This window comes from Euwallacea similis, chromosome 17, assembly GCF_039881205.1.
Source record: "Euwallacea similis isolate ESF13 chromosome 17, ESF131.1, whole genome shotgun sequence".
Classification (NCBI taxonomy): Eukaryota; Metazoa; Arthropoda; class Insecta; order Coleoptera; family Curculionidae; genus Euwallacea; species Euwallacea similis.
Window position 1 is genome coordinate 1,889,479 of NC_089625.1, and position 19,437 is coordinate 1,908,915.

The 19,437-nt window shown below is 36.3% G+C and overlaps 1 protein-coding gene across 10 annotated transcripts in view; it reads right to left on the reverse strand.

The window, feature by feature from the left end:
- The window catches only part of unc-13, an 89,570-nt gene that overhangs the window by 3,925 nt on the left and 66,208 nt on the right, over positions 1–19,437 (reverse strand). For 7 of the 10 annotated variants that reach the window (XR_010752542.1, XM_066398399.1, XM_066398400.1 and 4 more), the window contains 18 exons: positions 18,836–18,932; positions 17,379–17,453; positions 15,681–15,900; positions 13,195–13,315; positions 12,152–12,258; positions 7,679–7,820; positions 7,403–7,529; positions 7,034–7,353; positions 4,657–4,807; positions 3,455–3,681; positions 3,181–3,406; positions 2,845–3,126; positions 2,563–2,784; positions 2,341–2,507; positions 1,506–1,794; positions 1,229–1,454; positions 1,047–1,178; positions 808–936 (listed from right to left, as the gene is read on the reverse strand). Coding sequence is in view for 9 of the 10 variants with exons in the window: in XM_066398399.1 (XP_066254496.1) it covers positions 808–936; positions 1,047–1,178; positions 1,229–1,454; positions 1,506–1,794; positions 2,341–2,507; positions 2,563–2,784; positions 2,845–3,126; positions 3,181–3,406; positions 3,455–3,681; positions 4,657–4,807; positions 7,034–7,353; positions 7,403–7,529; positions 7,679–7,820; positions 12,152–12,258; positions 13,195–13,315; positions 15,681–15,900; positions 17,379–17,453; positions 18,836–18,932 (3,260 nt within the window). In the remaining variant the exon portion in view is untranslated. Of the gene's footprint in view, positions 1–807; positions 937–1,046; positions 1,179–1,228; positions 1,455–1,505; positions 1,795–2,340; positions 2,508–2,562; positions 2,785–2,844; positions 3,127–3,180; positions 3,407–3,454; positions 3,682–4,656; positions 4,808–7,033; positions 7,354–7,402; positions 7,530–7,678; positions 7,821–10,013; positions 10,121–12,151; positions 12,259–13,194; positions 13,316–15,680; positions 15,901–17,378; positions 17,454–18,835; positions 18,933–19,437 lie in introns of all 10 variants that reach the window. The other 3 variants (XM_066398394.1, XM_066398396.1, XM_066398395.1) reach the window with 3 other exon arrangements.

Sequence of the window (19,437 nt, forward strand, 5' to 3'; positions counted from 1 at the left end):
CTCTTCTTTACCGTTTTCGAGATATTTTTAATTAAATTTCGTTTATTAATTCATTTATAATTCCATTTCTATGAGAATTGGAAAAAGTTGCAGAGTCGAATTCTCTATGGAAGTTGGAATGGAGTTGGGTAGAGAATTTTCATATTTGAAGTTTTCGAGTTTTAAATATTAAATATGAGCATTTGGGAAAATGTTTAAAATGTTTGTATTTATAACTAACATAGAGTTGCATAATTCTTCTTGATTTCCTATAGGTAAATATTTACAATAATTATATAATTTGAGCGAGCTATAATCGTTTCAAAGAAACGATGCACGATTTTAAGCTTCAAATTGTTTTTGGTTTGGTCAGATCAAGGGTGGTTTTTTCGATTTAAGGGGATAAATAATTCACAAAGTGATATTGAAATTTAAGATTTTCTAAAGTTAAAAAATTAAATGTGGGTTTTTCATTTTTAAACCCAACCTGAGAAATTCAAAAGTATCTATATTTAATAATAAATCTAGAGATTCGCTTGTACTATATTTCCTGTCACCCGGTAGATGGATTTTCTGTTGGACTAAGCGTGAAATTTATGGCTTAACTGTCTAAAATCTAATTATTAAACTCTAACTATGTCGTCATGTGGCGAATAGTAAAACGCTGTGTCAGCCCTTCTATGGACTATGAAGGTGCTTCACCGAGGAAAGTTTTTTTTTTTATATATAAAAAAATCTTCCTCAGTGACAAAATGTCGTTAGAAATTCGAAATTCAAGCATGAAGCAGCGATAAAAGAAATTCCTTGGGTTGAAACAACCAAATCTACCTGGCCACTTGTCCCTGACGGGCTTTTTCGCTTTTAGAGGCTCTTCCAGGGCCTCGAGGCCCGCCTCTGGCTCCTCACGATCGAGCGATATTTGCCGTTGCAGCATTGTTTCTTTATTGTTTAGCGGCACTTTTAAATAAAATAACAGTGTATTTTTATGCGTGTTGTGTTGGATGTGTAGGAATGTCTCTAAAGACACAATCACATTGATAAATTTTGGTCAGTACAATTATTCTTACCTTCATTGATTTGCGTTGTAACAAACGTTTTAATAAGGGTGTCTGTGGTCTGAGTGTAAAGGGACAAGGCGTATCTCAGACTCTGCAGTTCCGGGCTTTTATCGAGGAAGGCTTTCTTCAGTCCGTTGCCACCTATTCACACAAATTATGCCTGGAAATCTGAAGCCAAAATATCAATATACCTGCGTGGAAGTATTGCTTAATAGTATCTAAGGCCACATCTAAAACAGCGCATTGTTTCGGCGACAAGTTCTTCTCCACTTCCTTGCTGATATCCATCACTCCGCTAAGGGCATTCTTCACGTCCTGCTTCCCGGTCATGTGATTCTTGAATAGTCTCGACATGTCCTCGATCTTTGTATTTGCCGCCAGGTTTTTAGCGTTGTCCGTTATACTCTTGAACACCATCTGAACACAAAAATAAATACTGCGGTATTTTAATTGAAAAAAAAAACTCACAGTTTTATCAGTCATCGGAGGTAGCACTACAGTCTTCTCTAATATCCGCATAACTATCCTCCATAGCTCCTTAAGCAGTCTTTTAAGTACGGTCTTTTCGCAGGACTGTGCGTACAGCGACAACGACCCGTCCAGCAGATCCATAAGCGGTCTGAGCACTTCGTCAGCTTCCACCGCGACCTGCTGGCGCTGAGCCGGCTGATTTAGAGTCCCTGGTTGACCGCCACCTTTGATGGCCAAAAGAAGGTCTCCCAGTTCTTTGACGCTTTGGGTTATCCGCGGTTCCAGACTGGAAAACAATTTTACGAATAAACTGTACGTTTAATTAAAGGCACCGTTGATGTATTTTTTCGGCCATCAAACGCCGGAAATCCGATGCTTGGGTTTCTGTTTTTAATTAAAAAAATACACCAAAAATATCTGGGACTGTCCAGAGGTATAGTGTGTCAAAAAAACAAATTTAAAAAACTTGTTTATGTTAAAGGTGAAAGGTTAAAGCGTTAAATTTTTACAGTTTTGTAATGTTATTTTTCTCTTTCTGTATAAGATTCAGGAAATTAATTGTCTAAATTGATAATTTAATTTCGCAGTTTCTTTGAAGTTAAGAAAATAAATGGCAACGCAGCGACATTCAATTGTCAACTCATTATGGGAGTCGTAGTTGACAGCGAAATGGGTGTAACAGGACAACAAATGGGAATGGGTTTCGGCTAGGTCGCCATGTCTTATCAACAGAATTAGGGGAGATGCGGGCAAAATTAGGCAAAAAAATTGCCCAGAATTAATTGCTAGTTTCATATTTAAGAAGATAAGAAAATCGGTAATTTAGTAGTACCTGCAAGCGAATTGATGCGCCAACTCATCCAAACATCCGTTCAAAGTCTGCTGTAAGTCTTTGAGAATATTGGCTGCGTCTTCTTCCAGTTTTTCCCCTCCCATTGACTCGAACATTTTCTCCAGCTGCACCCTCAATTGCTGGATGTTGTTCATCAAAATACAGGCCTAACGAAGGCAAAAATATAATCCTTTTTCACCACTAGGAATTTGAGAGCTTTACTATTCGTTCCTCCTTCAAATGCTCTGGAAACTCCCTCTTGACGATATCGGCGTAGGCTATGAGCACCTTCACAATGGTCTTGGCGAACCGCTTCATGTACCTCTTCCATATTTCCGGGTCTGGACACTCTAGCTTGGAAACCACGTCGAAGCACTGTGTCAGCTGCGTGAAGACATCCACCACCGAATTCGAAAACAACGCGTGTTCGCTGCTTTTTTGGAACTAATAAAACATTCGTTTTACATTGTTATAGGTAAATTTTAAAATTTCCCTGGAACGTACCTGATCCTTTTTGTCTCTGGTGAAGGCCCCGTTGAGGTACTCCAGCGAAACATCATCGTTCTCATTAAGCCATTGCATAACAAACGGCTCAAACCATGCGGGGTATTCAGGCACAGCTTCCTTGTAAGGGGGCACGTCTTTCACGTAACTAGTGTACAGCCATTTTACTTTGAAATGTAGGTTCATGTATGCGGAGGATTTGCACAGTCGATGCGCTTCGTGCTCTTCCAGAGCATACTTCATGTCCACGGCGAATAATGACCACATAGTGGCCGCTGATAACTATATAAAATTGTCCAGTTTTCAGCTTTAAATGTATGTAATTAACTTTATTACTTGTCCGATATTGAGCTCCTGCGGGAATTGACTTAAAACTGGGCCATAACTATTCTTATCCTCCTCAATCACCGAGACAATCAGAGCTATAAGTTTGTGCCAAAAGTCCACACTATCCAATCTCGGACCGTGGTCATCAGGATCCCTTTTGGGTTCATTAGGGTCGGTCTGGAACTCTCTACTATATAGCTCATACGTGTTTTCGAATAGGAATTGGTAGGTTGACCTATAGAGCGTTTTTAGAATTGGTACGTACATAGAGGGTCTTTCTTACCTTAAACAGGCTTTAACACAGTCTTTAACAACAGTACTGGCCCTGGGCGGGCTGGAAAGCTCCTGGACCTTCATCCGGAAGAAGGTTATGCTGGTCAGCAGATCTACAGTGGATTTCAAGTCCAGGAGCTTGTCGGGACTCGAGGCAGGGAAGTTATTGCGATACATGGAGAGATCTATTCTTAGGGAGTTGTGCAGTTGGTCTAGTAATTTTACAAACTTTTCCTTCTGGAAATTTTAATAAATACGTAACAAAAAGTTTTTGATAATGCCAAACGGGCTTTGTTATGTAATTTTGATTAAAAATGATGAAACAAGTTTTTATCGTTGACTATGAAAGGTTAGATCGCGTTAAACGCTTCTGAGCATAAATCAAAATGAGTTTTTAACATACTGATGTTCAGTAATTTTCAGTTAAAAACAAATCTTCACTGGCGTACGAAGTACTCAAGGATAGGCGTCAAAATTTTAGAAAAAACAGCGATAATGTGCGTTACTTTAATTTTTTACTTCCCTTTAAGGACGACTACAGTTTTTAAAACTTATTTCTAATTGAATTTGTCATATTTGAAAATGTTCGGTAATTTTTCTGGCCAGAGATAGAGATGTTCACTGATGAATCAATAATTAAAAAAATTTGGAATATGGAAAAAAGAATAATGGTTTATTTAATTTATCAACCCGTTTACTACGCCTCTGGTTATTGACATACTTTAATTGATTTCCAAGTTTCAGTGGTGTATTAGGACGCTGAAATATTTTTTTAATGTAAATTCGCTTCTATCATTTTACAGATTTAAATGATAGAGAGTTATACTTACGTATATCCTCTCCAGAACCTGAATGCCCCTGAACCGTGATATTTAAATATTATTTGATCAGTATATAACTCAAATTGTGGGAACTCCACAAGAGAATTGAATGATCTTTGGACTTCTGAAATTCTTGGAGATTTATTTGAAGTTAGTCCTCCAGAGCTTTAAGAACTTTCCAGAATTGATTATTAACTACATTTGAGAATTCCCCAAGAAAATTGAAAAATTCTGTAGTTTTTACAAAATAGTCAAATATTATATTCAAATAATTCGACCGAGTCGAATATTCGAATTATTGAGTTTCAATATGTTCAAATTTAAGGGCGCACGTTATTCGAACATTAAAATAGGATTACCAGCCTTAGTGCTCATTAGCTTCAATACTTACTCCAAAATTTGAGGCAGCAAATCTATCACTCGCCGACACAGCCGTAGAAGCAGTGGTGTGTGCGTAGTAAGCATTTATGTTTGCCAGTAGTGTGCTCATCACTGCTGGTACTCCTGGACAAAGGTACTTCGTGGAGAGGCAGTGAAAGTGCCTGAAATGAGTATAAAATCCACTGAAACCAAAATACCAAGAGAAATTTCAATAAAACGTTTAAGGATCAGTCGGCGGAATGCTAACATCTCCTCATTGCATTCCTGCATACAGTATTACTGGATGGGCGTAAATCCTGAAAGGATGGAATGCGGTCGAAGTTTCGCAGTCAAATAGAGGAACGCGAATTATTTAAAAATTGGCTTATGTGGAAGGATCCGACAAAAGGAAAGAAGATTTGATGCCTGCTCTTTGTAGTCAAGATGAAAATTAAAAATATTAAGAGTCAGAGTTTGGTAATTAAACATCTAGAGGTAAAAGCTTACATGTTATTGAGTCTACAAGTTACTTCCTTTTACCGAAGCCTTTACCTGTTAATAAAACATTGTAAAGTAAGGCATTCAATAGGTTTTTTTGGGAAGTTACTCAGGTTAACTCGATCGCAAGTCACCTTTGAAACATTCGACTACTTAAGATGTAAAATGTATGAAACTGATTAACCTTAGGTTAATAATAGTTATTTCAGCGAATGACACGAATAATTTCTCGAAAATGCCTTACGTACGTATGGATATCAATTTAACGCGACTAACTGTAGATATATTTTTTAAATTTATTTAGGAATAACACTTCATATACAAGTAGACATCGAAGCGGTAGATTTGCCGACTATTCTCAGATAAGACTAACTGAAGTATGGTGAAATTGTAACAAATGAAAAAATTTACATAGATTAAGGGAAGCAAAAGAGAAGAAAAAGTAAATTAAGGAAGTACCAACTGAAGTTACTGAGCTACGTGTTTGAAAAGTACAAGAAAGAGTTAAGAGTGAGTGAAATAAAAGTAGAAAAAAGAGAAAACATCGAAAATTTGAATATATTTCAAGTTAGGAAGAATATTTTTCAATTAAAAGTGATTCAGAAAGCTCTTGGGAACAGATTTTCAGTTACCAGAGTGATGGAATAGCAACTTTTTCAAAGACATGAATATAACAACTGAAGAATTGTGACTTTCTGTTTCAGCAATTCAACAATGGTGGTCAACATAATGTGGATATATAGTGTGATCCATTATATTTGATCCAACGGATCCAATGCAGTTTGGTTAAACTCGACTCAAGCGTTCCGCAAATCTATTAAAGTGACGTCGCTTTAGTTTTTTTAATGAGTCACCTTGTACTTTTTCCCTGATTTTAAAAACATAATTATTTAGTTTCGTAGATATTTAAGATTAAACGTGGGGTAACTAATGAGTAAATAATAATTATTATAGATATAATTTCTTGTTATAGTTAAGCTTTTTGATTTTTGCTACGAATTTTTTGTTTCACTGTCAAATAGATAGGGATTGCCTACAATTTTTCCCTGATGTTTGGAGTCAAATATTTGAGAAACGTTTAGAGGTAAATATGTAAACAACTAAATTTTTGAAATCAGGGAAAAAGATCTTTTCATATCTGTAAAAATACTATATAGGATGGCGCATTAAAAAACGAAGTGTTGTTTTGACAGATTTGCGAAGTTTATTGGTTCAATTTAACAATAAATTCTAAGGATTTGGAGAAAAATGTGAAACTTTGTCATTTATAGATTGTCGTAGGAACGATAGTAAGGAAAATATTCGTTGGATCAAATATAGTGAATCACCCTAAAGATAAATATGTATATATGGATTGTATGTATAAAGTATGATTTACAGGGATCAAAGCAATGAGGTTGAAGTTATGGAGCTCAGAGCTATCGAATACGGAACAAATGTGGCTATAAACGCAAATTATGTGAGTATTGTGTTTGAAAATCAAATACTAACGATTTAGCCTTTTCCTTAAATTCAACTAAGGGGTGAAAGGATCCATATGACTTTAATAAAAAAGTTTCTATCTAAGTTTAGTTGAGTCACTTTCTCAACGAGGGTTAATTTATTGTGTTACTGCTCTTTCGATATCGTTGATGTGTTTTATGTTACCCCTAGAATATTATTTGAAGGCAAAAGTGTTTTTAGGGATTATGGTAAGTTTTGGCAGGTCAACGAAAACGACGTAACTAAGTGTGGATAAAGGACTAATATGTGTTCGTATTTTGGAGTAGTGAGACGAGGTTTAAGGCGGTTTTTATTTTACGGCTCAAAAGAATTTTGAAAAAATATTTCAGGGCCTCTAATTGAAAATAAAATCATACTTTTCGGTATTAATTTTCATCCTTTTGGGAAAAGAGTTTGAGTCGACTTACGTCATCGCTTGATAAATAAACTCAATTCCATATCTCATGGCGAATTCGTCCACTATTTCTTCGGGCGCCTCGTCAAAATAGACCTTCCACGCGTCCTCCCCTTTGGCTTGCGGTAGGGTTACAATTCCGTTATTCTGCTCGCACAAATAATGAAACTGATTCTCGTGCAAACACGTATACTGCACGTGGTACGGTGCCACCTTTTCCTCGCCTTTGATTTCCACCGAAATATGCAGACGAATCGCCCCGGAAACCGCGGACTTGTCCGTCCTCTTTTCCAGATTGTACCATACCTCCATTTCGCCGGATAGAGTCCGAACCTGCAGTTTTTTTTACAGTTTGTTTGCGAGAGATTTTAAAAAAAAATACCTCAATGATGGTTTGGCCCAAAAAGTCATCAGATTCCCTGGTTAGTTTCTGCCTCAGTTTGCTTTTGAGGTCGTTGTCCTCGTCCCAAACTCGGACTTTTATTCTATCCGAACTGTTATGGCACTCGCTGAAACACATAGAAACGATATTCAAATAAAGGGGTAGTAACTAAAAGGGAATGTTGTAAGCGTGTGAAATCAATACTCGAACGATATTGAGCAGTCCCGCAAGAGAGATTTCCTATGGGGCCTCTCTAAACGGCTAAAAAATACTTACAAAAAAAATTTCTCGTCCCACACGGGATTTAGCTCTTGAGGCATTGTCCTCGTTCTCTTCTTCACCTTTCCCACTTGGACAGTCACGTAAGGGTCTGAGGTCCCGCTTTTGTCCTTGGCTATCAGGCCCTGAGCCGACTTCACTGTTTAGGGCGGTTTAATTAATTTCCTCACCATATAAATGTCGGCTATTTGCAACCTCACTAGAATCCTTTCGCAGACAAAAACCTTCCTCCGCCGTAGACAAAAAACTGCTCTAATGACGTTGCAAATTAATACTTAAATGAACATTCAGCGAGTGCATGTAGTACCAGAAAGAAGTGCCTATAGGAGAGGGACAGAACCATGCTCTAAGCTTAATATAAGTACAAACAGACTAAACATGCCAAATAGACAGATATTTTTGGGTAGGAGACACACTATAAAAGCAAAAATTATTTACATTAGTGTCCAGGTGTTGAAAGAAAGATAAGTGTTAATTGCTGTGAGAGTGTTGTGGTCGATGTTTGAGCTGCAGGCAGTGTTGTTCCATAATATTAACGAATTAGGGGAATTTTGACGCCGATCAGGCTTTAAAGCGAAGCTCAAAGCAGATTTCGAAAATGCGTGTATTTGGGTTCCTGTCGTCAAAAAATGGTTAAAATTCAATTTGCCATCATGAAAAACTATTAGAGGCATGGCCCGAGCAAATCATAAAGGCGGAGATAGCTAAGACAACTTATTAAAGTGGGAGGAGCTAGCGCTTAGCGTTGCCGTGAGGGGTGGAGCAATTTTCGTTTAGCTGCGGTCAGTGGGAGGAGTTTATAGTTCAAACCAATAAAGAACCCAAATATAAGCATTAACATTCGCAATAAACTTCACTTCGCTTATCTTTAGTCTCTATTTTTAAACCTTTCAACGAACATAATAAATCAATGCGCGACGTACCCCTTTACAAGCTCAAATTAATGCGATAACTCTCCTCTATAAATAAGGGTAGGAACTTTGTTATTTAGTAAACTATCAGGCATCATGACCGTAGCTACATTCTATTGGGCAGGCTTATCAAATAAACTCGTAAAGCTAAACCTACTTATCCGGCTTTATCGAACACTTCTTCCCTAAAAAAAATTCAAAAAAGAGTAGAAGGTGCATTGATGCGTATCAATCACTTATATAATATAGACAGATGAAAAGAGAAGAAAAGTTGAAAAAGAGAAGAGTAGCTGCAATGGTCTCGTTGGACACGCACTAGTTTTCTCCACCAATTAGACCGAAGGGGGCGGGATTATCGAGTAGGTGGGAGGAGCTTAACTTATTACCTTCGATTGGCACATTGTAGTTTCACAACAATGTATGCCTGTCAATCTTTCGATTTTCATTTTGGACATTTTAATCGAATATATATAACCCAAATCTAAAACTCATTAAATAAATGAATTTTAAAAAGGGGCACTAAACAACAAGGGCGAACGATAATAATTCAAAGCCGCAACCCGGGAGGCAGTCATGGCACGGCGGATATGCACGCACGTTTTGAAACTAATTGAAGTTCCGGAACTATGAAATATTTTTGTTAATTAAAACGCCAAAGATTTTAATCAAAACTAATTGGGGCGAATTTAATTTTCTACGAAAAATTCAGTTTGGAATCACAGGGTAACTTCTAAGCTGCCTATCAAAAAGGTGCAGTTGGTGCCATTAGATAGTTTTTGTGAATTTCTCATGGTCAGTAAAAAATGCACGAAAGGGGCAAAATTAGAGTAGGTCAGATGGAAAAAGAAAGAGGAGGAGTTATAGTACTACGCTCACTGTGTAAAAGGAGTAGTTAAGGGAGGGGTTACCACCATACGCCCACTGGCCAATTGAAGTCGAAAAAGGAGGGATTGCTGTGACACGCTCACTGGCCAACTGGAATGATAGTAGACGGGGCCTATGGTACAAAGCTTTCCATGATGATAGTAGGGAGTATAATTTTTGTGATTTGGGAGTTGATGAGGCTGATTAGTGTTGTTTAGGACCTCCCAAACTTTTATTTGGGAGGAGATTCTTTATTTGGTTAACACTATTTGTGACCACCTCTTGGCAAGTTTACCTAAAATATAAGTATAAATATTAATGTAAAAGCGCGGTGCAAGAAATGTTAGCCAAACTGCCAAAGAAGAGAAATAGAAAACCAACTATTAAGAAATTGAAGTCATCACCCCTAATAGTGCGAAAGGCGTCACTTAATGTCAAATATTGCCCAGTTTTGGATGGGAATATTTGACATTATTAAGTAGAATACAGAGAATAATAGTGATAGTCAAAGAGCGGTAATAATCCCTTTAGAATGCAGCCCTTGGTGGCAGTAATACCTGTGATAGTGATCTTAGCTGACCACTTGCTCGTTCCCTCGATAGTCATTTGTTTGGCTTGTTCGATCGAGTCTATGTGTGTGTCGGGATCCACCCCGAATGTCGTTCTGAGTGGATGATGGGCGGTACCGGAAACAACAACAAAATACAGAAACAGCCGCCAATTACAATATGGGGATTTTCCTTGTTACGAACGAAATAACGTAGTATTTCGTAACTGTTATAGTTAGAAATAAGTATAACTTAAAGCTGTTATTTGGTAAAGTAACATAATACTTTGGAACGATTATCGTGAAAAATAACGTAATATGTTATAAGCTATTATTTGAAAGAGTAATGTAATAAGTGGTTTGAGAACGTTACTCTAGAGAAATTTACAGTATTTTATAATAGTTATCTAGCAAAATATTAGGCTGTTAGGCTAAAATTTACTATTTAGTAATGAATTTCAATAACAAAAATTGCGATTTTTGAGGGTTACGCACTAGAATAACATATTAAGAAATTTGCAAGGCTTTTTAAAAGAAATTCAATATTATTTTGGAATAACTTTTCTTCTGAATTAACGTATTATTTTGTAATGGTCATCGAACAAATTAATCGTTATTTGAAGTCACTATTGAGACCGCATTTTCTCTCCGATGTACCCTCTATAGAATGTAATGATAATAATGTAAAAAGGAACCATACAGAGTGTCTTATTTATATGTACCCACAATTGCACAATCTCCAAAATAGCGAGAGTTTAGTTAAATGACACTAAAATTGCCATTTTTGGAGACTTAATATTCTATACAAAACACTGATAAATTGTATTGCGTTTCTGATATTTTACGAAAAGTGTAAAATTAGTTAGAGCTTTCGATCGAAAATATTTCAAACAAGTCATTCTTGAAAGATCAATATGTAACTTGTTTTTCTTCTAATTCAACCTTATACCAACATTATCATCTATTTTTTATAAACTTAGTCTTCGATAGTTCTCTAATATCCCAAATAGAAAAATCCATTGGAATAGTATCGGGAGAATTAGAAGGCTAACTTAAAAAAGTGCACGAATCATACATTAATCTTTCAGGGATGAAAATTGCTTTCGAAATAAGCAATATAAACGCTACCCGTATTTGAAAAAAGTGAATTGCTATCAATTCTTGAACGTCACATATCATTTTAGAACGTATTAAACGCGGTTTAAACAGGCCGATAGTTATTAAATATTTTTTCTCTTGAAAGTGTTTATTAATTTTACGCTTTTCGAAAAATGTTGGAAACCAAAACAATTTGGCAATATTAACATCTTGTATATCTCATTAAATCCGAATACCCAGATTGTAACTGATTGCACACAAAATGACAAGTGTAACTGGTTAAGTAAAGAGTGAAGTAGAGTATAGTAGAGTATATAGAAAGTAACAAGCAAGGAAGTGATTACGCAGATGAATGATCATGTTGAAAAAAAAACTCAAAAGAATAAAAAAAAGAAAATGCTGTTAAAACATTTTTAACAAGTCCATAGAAAACTAAATAAACCAAATGATGTTATGTATATATACAATTAAAGAAGTGATGAAAATGAATAAACAAAATCAATCGCTCTAAGCCTCGTAAAATTTATAAAGTTGCCAATTAGGCTCTACAACTGGTGTATATACAGGATGTACTGTTAAAAGTTTTTCCTTAAGGCTATTAATCCTTCATCGTTGGCCTAACAGAAATCGTTTAGCCCCATTAACCCTCACCGCCCTTTCCAGTTTTTGTGTCTGCCCGACAAATTACACGCTATTTAATAGTTGTTTGCGGTAATTAAATAAAGGTGGATAATGGCCTTAGTGCGGGTCGTTCATCACCCAGGCTTAGAGCGAGATGTACTAAAAATTGTAGTAGTGAAAAACTTAAAATCCGGCACTAAGACGACAACTATTCACATACAGCAAATACTAGAGCAGAAATAAAAATGACAGAAGAAGAAAGGAGGTAAAATGGTTATAAGTACACTTAGCATATTTAAATATCACATGGAAGAGTGGTTTACTTTTTGGTATTGGAAAAGTAAAGCAGTCTTGGACATAGCATAATATACACACATCGACACGTTTTAAGACTATTATAGTACGGGGGGACTGGGCGCGTCCACAAACCTGTAATGGCAATTTTGGCCGACCATTTCGAGGTACCGTCCAGTACCGACTGTTTTACTGCCTTCATGTGTCCTGAGTGGCTCTTTTCGTCCACGCTGAATACGTCCCTAAGTTCAAGAATTTTTTTAAGCTATGAATACATTAAAAACTGTTTTTCTCCAAGGCTGCAATAATGTTCCAAAAATGAAATTCTTCCATTTGCCTTAATTAACCATCCCTTTTCACCCTGAGGTAAACATCTACTCAAATGATTTTAATTGAATAATTCAATTATTGTTCCTGAATTTTTCATTATTTAGTTCACCAATATTCATTGAACCTTTTAAGGCTCTCAAAATGTTTTACTTTAATACGTAAAACAGGACAAACATTGGGGTCGCTGTAATAATTACCCTTTGTGCCCCCATATCCCCATATACCTTTTAGGTGTTTGTGTTCCCTGGAAATATTCTAAGAAATGAAATTTAGAGATGTTTTTAATTGGATGAAATTAAGATGAGTTTTGAGAATAATGAAAATTTCAAAATTCTTGCCCCCAATCGGTCAGTAAAATAAAGTAACCAACAAAATCAGTGTTGAAGAGACCATTCATTTTCGATGCATCTAAATGGCGCATCTATCAACTGGAATTTTGCCCAGAAATTTAATATTAATCAACGCTGATTTTTTTCGCTTAATTGGATCCAATTTGTTTCGATAAGTGATAATTGAATTTATAATCGAACTGATTTTAAAGCAACAAATTGGTTTATAAAAAATGAGTTAATGGACTCTCAGTAAATAGATTTTAGTTCTTATTATTGTATCTTCACTGACATGGTAGTTTTATTAGCGACTTGATTAATTAACGCCTTGTAAGTGTGCGAAGTCTGGTATAATTAATACGATATTTTATTAACGTTTTTCGTGCTACTGTAGCTCGGCTTCTGGCACTATTAAGTCGTTATTACGTCTTCTTTTTTTAACCTAATTCGCACTAGGAAGTAAATCTTTTTGCTAGAAGGTAATTCGTATTATTGCTATACAAGAGATTCGGGGCTTACCTAATAAGCTCGAATATTTCTGGTTTTTCCCTCTCTCTCTGCTTCATGCGTTCTTTCATCGCGGTGATTATGCTGTTGGCCTTATCTTCAGCCCCATGCTTTGAACTTTTCTCCGCCGCCCCTGAAATGAATTTTAAAACAACATAACAAGGGTATCTCTAAGAATAATTGTGAATGCAGAGAGGATAGGTATGGTATCATTATGTTAAAATGTGAAGCATATTAATTATACAAAAATGCATCCCTTTCTCTGAAAAAGATGTTTTGGATACCTCCAAATGGATCTGGACCCAGGTTTTTCCTGTCATTCAAAATTCAGATTAAAATCCCCAGTGATGATTTATGTGTCCACAATGTTGGATTTTAGGAATATTAATGATGCTGCGTCTATATTGACACATTTAACGTGTGAATAGAGCTTTATTGTGCGCTCGTTTACTCTGAGATTCTGGAAAAATGGACGGGAATAAAAGGGGGATAAAAGGAAACAGTTTTAGGGAAAATGGAGAATGGTTATTGGGCAATCAAATGCAAGAAGGATGATTTGGTTTGAAAGTTTTAAACCTGGTGGTTGAATACGTGAGATTTATCCTTAAACCGAAGCCGCAACTTCAGAGTTTGTTGCACGTGGAGTTTCTTGATTACGACTCAAAATATCTAGCATAAACTAGAACGTTTCAGGCAAACTGTTTCCACTTTTTACGTTTATTTTTCAGGATATAGGGCGATAGTAGAAAATGGTAATATTGCAAGTCTTTCTCGAGTTCAAAGAATTAAATTTAATTAAGAAAATGTAGTCAATTTTAGAATATTGGATCGGTTCAGGTTAGTTCCGGTTAATTCGGGTCCAGGTTAGTCAATTTAAAAAGTTTCTAAATTTCTGAAGATTTAATCGTCTATTGATGGTTTTGTGAATTTTTAAAAACGTTATTAATTTTTAATAATTTTTGATAATATTGGCAATTTTTGAAATCTCATTCGATTTTTGATAATCTTGTGAATTTTTGGAAATTTTAAGTTGCTATTCAAATGCAAAAGCGCGCAACCATCTCAGGGATACACGGTCATGTTCCCCAATCTCTTTTCGATCCATTTAACATGCGAATAGAGGCTTTATTGCCTACCCGTTTATGCTGGGATCGTCAAAAATGGACTGAAATAAAAGGGGGATAGCAGAAAACTGTTTCAAAGGAAATTTAGGTGAAAGTTAATGATTTGCTTTGAAAGTTTAAGCTTCACACAAGTTATTGTTTTCAAATTTTGCGTTCATTTTTCTCTAGAGGGATCGTGGCAACTGGCAACACTCAGTCTTTTGTCAATAGTTGCCATCTAAATCCAACGTCACGCGAGCAACTGTCAGATAAACGGTCACGCTGTCGAACGTTCCCTAATCTCCTTTTGACCCATTTGACATGCGAATAGAATTGAGGCCTTATTGCGTGCCCGTTTGCTTTGATATTCCCTGAAAAATAGACGGGAATAAAAGGGGGATAGAAAGAAACTGTTTTGGGAGGAATGGGAAATGGTTATTTGGCAATCAAGTGCAAGAAGGATGATTTGTTTTGAAAGTAAGTTTTAAACCCGGAAATAAACTTGGCTGGAATACGTGATATTTATCCCAAAACCCGAAACCGCAAATGCCCCAAATTGCACGTAGAGTTCCTTGATTGCGACTTGAAATTTCTGGCAAAAACCCATCAGCGATGGCAAGAACGCTTCATACAAATTTGTTTTCATTGTTCATCCAGACGATAACCGAAAATGACAAAACTGCTGTAGTCTTTCTGTGAGTCGTTGACGTGACGACAACTAGTTATCAGGAAAGTGGCCGTGTTGTCAAAAGTTCTTAAATTCCCTAATACTCCTACTCAAACAGAAAATTCGCTTAAATAATGATTTTGTGATAAAAATGATTAAATCATTAGAAAAAATTCGCAAATATTCATTTTTCCTCGCTCTCTTTTTCCTTCCCTCTTGCCGAATTCACTCCTTTTCCCCCTCATTGATTCTCTTGACCTCGTGTTTTCACGAATCAACCGGTTATACACTATATAAATTAACTATTAAACCAGACACAACCAATTTGTCTAGTTCCAGCCAGGGTGGTATTAATTCGAAATTGATGGTTCCGGAAAGCGTCGTGATAAATCGAGCATCCGTTTCGCTTTTCGGTCCTGATGTTAATTGTGCCTGATGATGCCCGAGTTTCAATTTATCTTAGAAACACCCTTTTTAATCACCCTCCGTAAAAACATAATTTTCTTAGGTCCGACCCGGACTCCTAGGTGAATTCCGATGAAACAAATTTATGGAGAAACCTTGATCGTTGTATAGCTGCATTGTGAAGTCATCGCCACGTGCCCTAATTCTGGGTAAAAAGTTAAATACACCTCTAACAAAAGCCGAGGTTAGGACGTAAAATCGATACAAAGAAGTTATTCCACGCCAATTTGCCACACTCCATTGCATTGAAATCCAACACTCACGTTGTAGACAATCAGCATTGAGCAGGTCTTTACATTTCTCGTGACATTTCACCCCGCATTCCGTGCAGCGCACCCCCTGCCTGGCAATACCCCAGAGAAGGCCCTCACACTCGTAGCAGTAAGTTGGGGAAGTCGCAGTCCATGGGACAAAGTTGTGAGGGGTGGTGCAGCTTATGGGGTAGATTAGAGCTTGCAGAGTCTTCTTGTAGACGTGCATTTTCTATATATAAAATAAAAATTAATGGCGGACCAACACAACGATAAATTCCGACAAAAATGTAACAAGTTGACACTTTTAAAGTGCATTATCTCTTCGTAAAACATCGGTGAAACGGAGCAAACTCTCACTTAGAGTTGGTAAAGTACTTTACGATATATTTCCTGGTTTATTTTGTCTTTTCATGCTTTGTCCGGTGAAAACGCGGCCATAAGGGGCGATATTTAGGGACAACTAGTGGAGGAAGTCCATATAAAGTCACTGCTATATTTGCACAGAAAAGTTCATTGCTTTAAAATGAATAATTAACGAAAAATTATACCCAAAGAAGCTTAATATGATTTATCATCCACAACTAAGCCAAAGCAATTTTACCCATGTCGAAATATCACCGTCATTCGAACCGACGATGATCTGGGTCGGCCATAAGATTTCAGTTTTACGTCCCCTAGGCACCTTACAGGTATACTAAGAAAATTTAGATTGGGAAGATAATAAATTGCTTCCATAAACCTACTGTCTCCCAAAGGGAAAATTCGTAAACTACTAGGTAAAACAAATCCTCAAAACTAGCCCCATTAAACACCCAAATTGTACCCTTGAAACGTTCAAAATTGGCCCTTTTCAGGTTGTGAAACGTTTAAAATAATTATTTGCGAGTCTGTTTGAATGGAAACCAAATAAAAATGCGCATTAAAAGTTGAATAAAATCGAACTCCCTTAAAAACTGCCACTTTTGAGTTGTTGCTCCATCAAAATCGTCATGAAGAAAAATTAGGTGTTTCTGGAGTTTGGAGTAAATCCCCCGTTCCCACATATGATGCTATTTAGATTTCCAGCGTTTTAAAATTGAATTAAATTTTAAGTTTTCCTATAGAAACTTCCAAAAAATGAAAATTTTGCAGTTTAGAAGCCTGATACGGTGTTTTGGAGCCGTCCCATCTTCGGAACTGATAATTTTGGTTTTGGAAAACAATTACGATTTACATTTCCAGTTTTTGAAAACTGAATAATATTGGTATTTTTTCTTTAAAAATGGCCACAAAAAATTCTCAAAAACTGCCACTTTTTAGCGCTATGTAGCACTCAAATTCGTCGTCCTTGCAATTTTCAGAACGGAGAGATTTTGGGGATCGCGACATCCTTGGTAGTGTTTTTTAAATTACTTGTTACTTTAAAATTATTACTTTTTATCCCTTAAAACAACTCAAAAATATTCTTTTGAAAAACTTGAAACAGTCGCAGTTTTTCGCTTTTAAAATTACTCAAGCTCGTTTTTTTCGCGATTAAAAAAAAATTTTTAACTTCAAAATTGGCAATGTTGCCCTTGAGAAAATCATCGCACATTTATAATTTGGACCTTTTAAAGACGAATAAAATCATCTTCTTCAAAAACCTTTATAAATTGCCATTTTTCTGCAATGTTTATTCAGTATGTTTTTTTTACTTTTCTTCAAAAATTGTCGTAAAATTATACTTACCAATTCTTCATCATTCAAAGTGGCCCTCGGTACTGCAGAGGTCAGCCCGGCATTCCTTTTTGTAGCAGCCATTGTCTTTGAAAAAAAAGTAAAAATGTCATTAATAGAGGGGCAAGCGTAAGGGGAAAAAAGTCGATAAAAATTTCTAGTCAAAGCCAGAGATAAATGTCCAAAAAACTGGCAAAAGGTGTTTAGCTGCACTAAACTACGAGAAAAACACATTCCTCTGAGTGTTACCAAACTTGAGATGACTTTATATAGTGCAAAGTTGTGCCATGTGAGCCTTGAAATAAGTGTCACCTTAGGACATTGCCATTTTGGGCTCAAAATAGGCAAATACGGATGATTTTTAAGTTGTTGTTTTTTAAAATATGAAATGGGAGTGACAAATTTCATGCACATAAAAAATCCCTGAGTGTCATGAAAGTTAGATGTCTTGCGAAAGGGTTCTTTTTCTCTAACTAGGATCTAAGCTACATGAAAATTTAAATAATGCACGCATTAAATAGGCTTAAGAAGTCGGAACAATCGGCTCTAAATATCCTGCAAAGCTCAAAGCCAAACATGCAAAACTGCAGTTTAACCGAAGACGGCTAACGAGTCCTTGTTTCGGTGTACCAGAAAAGGACTTAATAATTTTTTTCAACTCTGGTGCACTCTTGCAAGGGAAACACAAACATTTCCGCCCTTAATTGAATAGAGGTAAAAGGCGCGCTTTATAGACTAATTAAATGCGCTTTCTATCGATTTTCAAAGGGTTGTAATGCTCATGTTTCTACGCCATTGGTGTCAAGAAAGAACATGCAGGCCTACAGGATTACGAAGCGAAAATAATAAAGGAAAGTAGGAAAAACGACCTAATACCTTGAGCACCTGGAGATTTTGGAAGCGTCGAGGGCACAAACCATCAAATAGAGAGAACAAACAACACAGACACGTTAGTATTTGGTTTTTGCGATAAAGACAAGGGCGTAGGGATGTTTCGGTTGTCTCCATTGTTTATTTTATGACCAAAATTCCCCTACGCGGGTAAATTACAAGAGGAAAGAAGTCAAAATTCACAACGACACACTTAACATTTAAACACACTGTATGTCACATCGAATAATGGTGAAAAAATGAAAAACAACGAAGAAACCTTTATAATTAGTCGTTATTTAAAAGCAACTTTGGCCCTTCACAGAAACTTTTCTATCTGCAGTCTAACCGGGGTAAAGCGCTTTAAAGACTTAACAGAACCCTGGCTGACGTTTAATTAAACTTGGACGTCGACTATCGTCATTTTGGCCGATGGACGCAGTATAAACAAGACTTGTAATACCAGTCCAAAGGCTCTAAACAAGTATTTTAGTTATTTAATGTTGATGAAGCTTCAATACACTCATTCTTTCTCTTTTTCAATTTTAATGGACACCACAAAACGACACCAACGAAAAGGTACGATCATAAAAACTCACCAAATCGGAAACCAAGAGGTTGGGCTTGCCAATCCGGATTGGTCGAATGTCCGGCTTGATGTCGATGTTGCTGTAGAATGTATTATCACCAGGCCCTCTGCAAATATTGAGTATAATAAATCAACCAAGTAACGTAATCTTGTTCCGGAGCTTTCTCAACTGATTTGTAATATTTCAGAATCGAATTGGATATTCAAGTGTATCCAGGGTTTAATAAAACAATAAATTTTATGGGTTTAGACGGAAACTTTATATGTACTAAAACTCAATATTCGATAGTTTAAGTTGCGTGACAGGAAAATCTGTTGTATAAAGTGTAAGGCAGCTCAGATCTATTGTCTTTGAGCACATTTCTACATCGCGCTTTAAGACTTCACGATAGGATTTAAAATTATTATTTCTCGAACTTTCTTGATGAAATGGTGAACTAAATTTGGCACGTTTAGACAGTTAAGGATTTTTTCAGGTGAAAATTTATTCTATGGAATAGCGAGTTTTCCGGTTAGAAGAGGGGAAAAAAATTGTAAGAAGATTTATGTCTAAAATTTATATCTCCAGTTTGAAGGATTTCTAAAGTTAAGTGCTTAAAAATTATTTTCTGA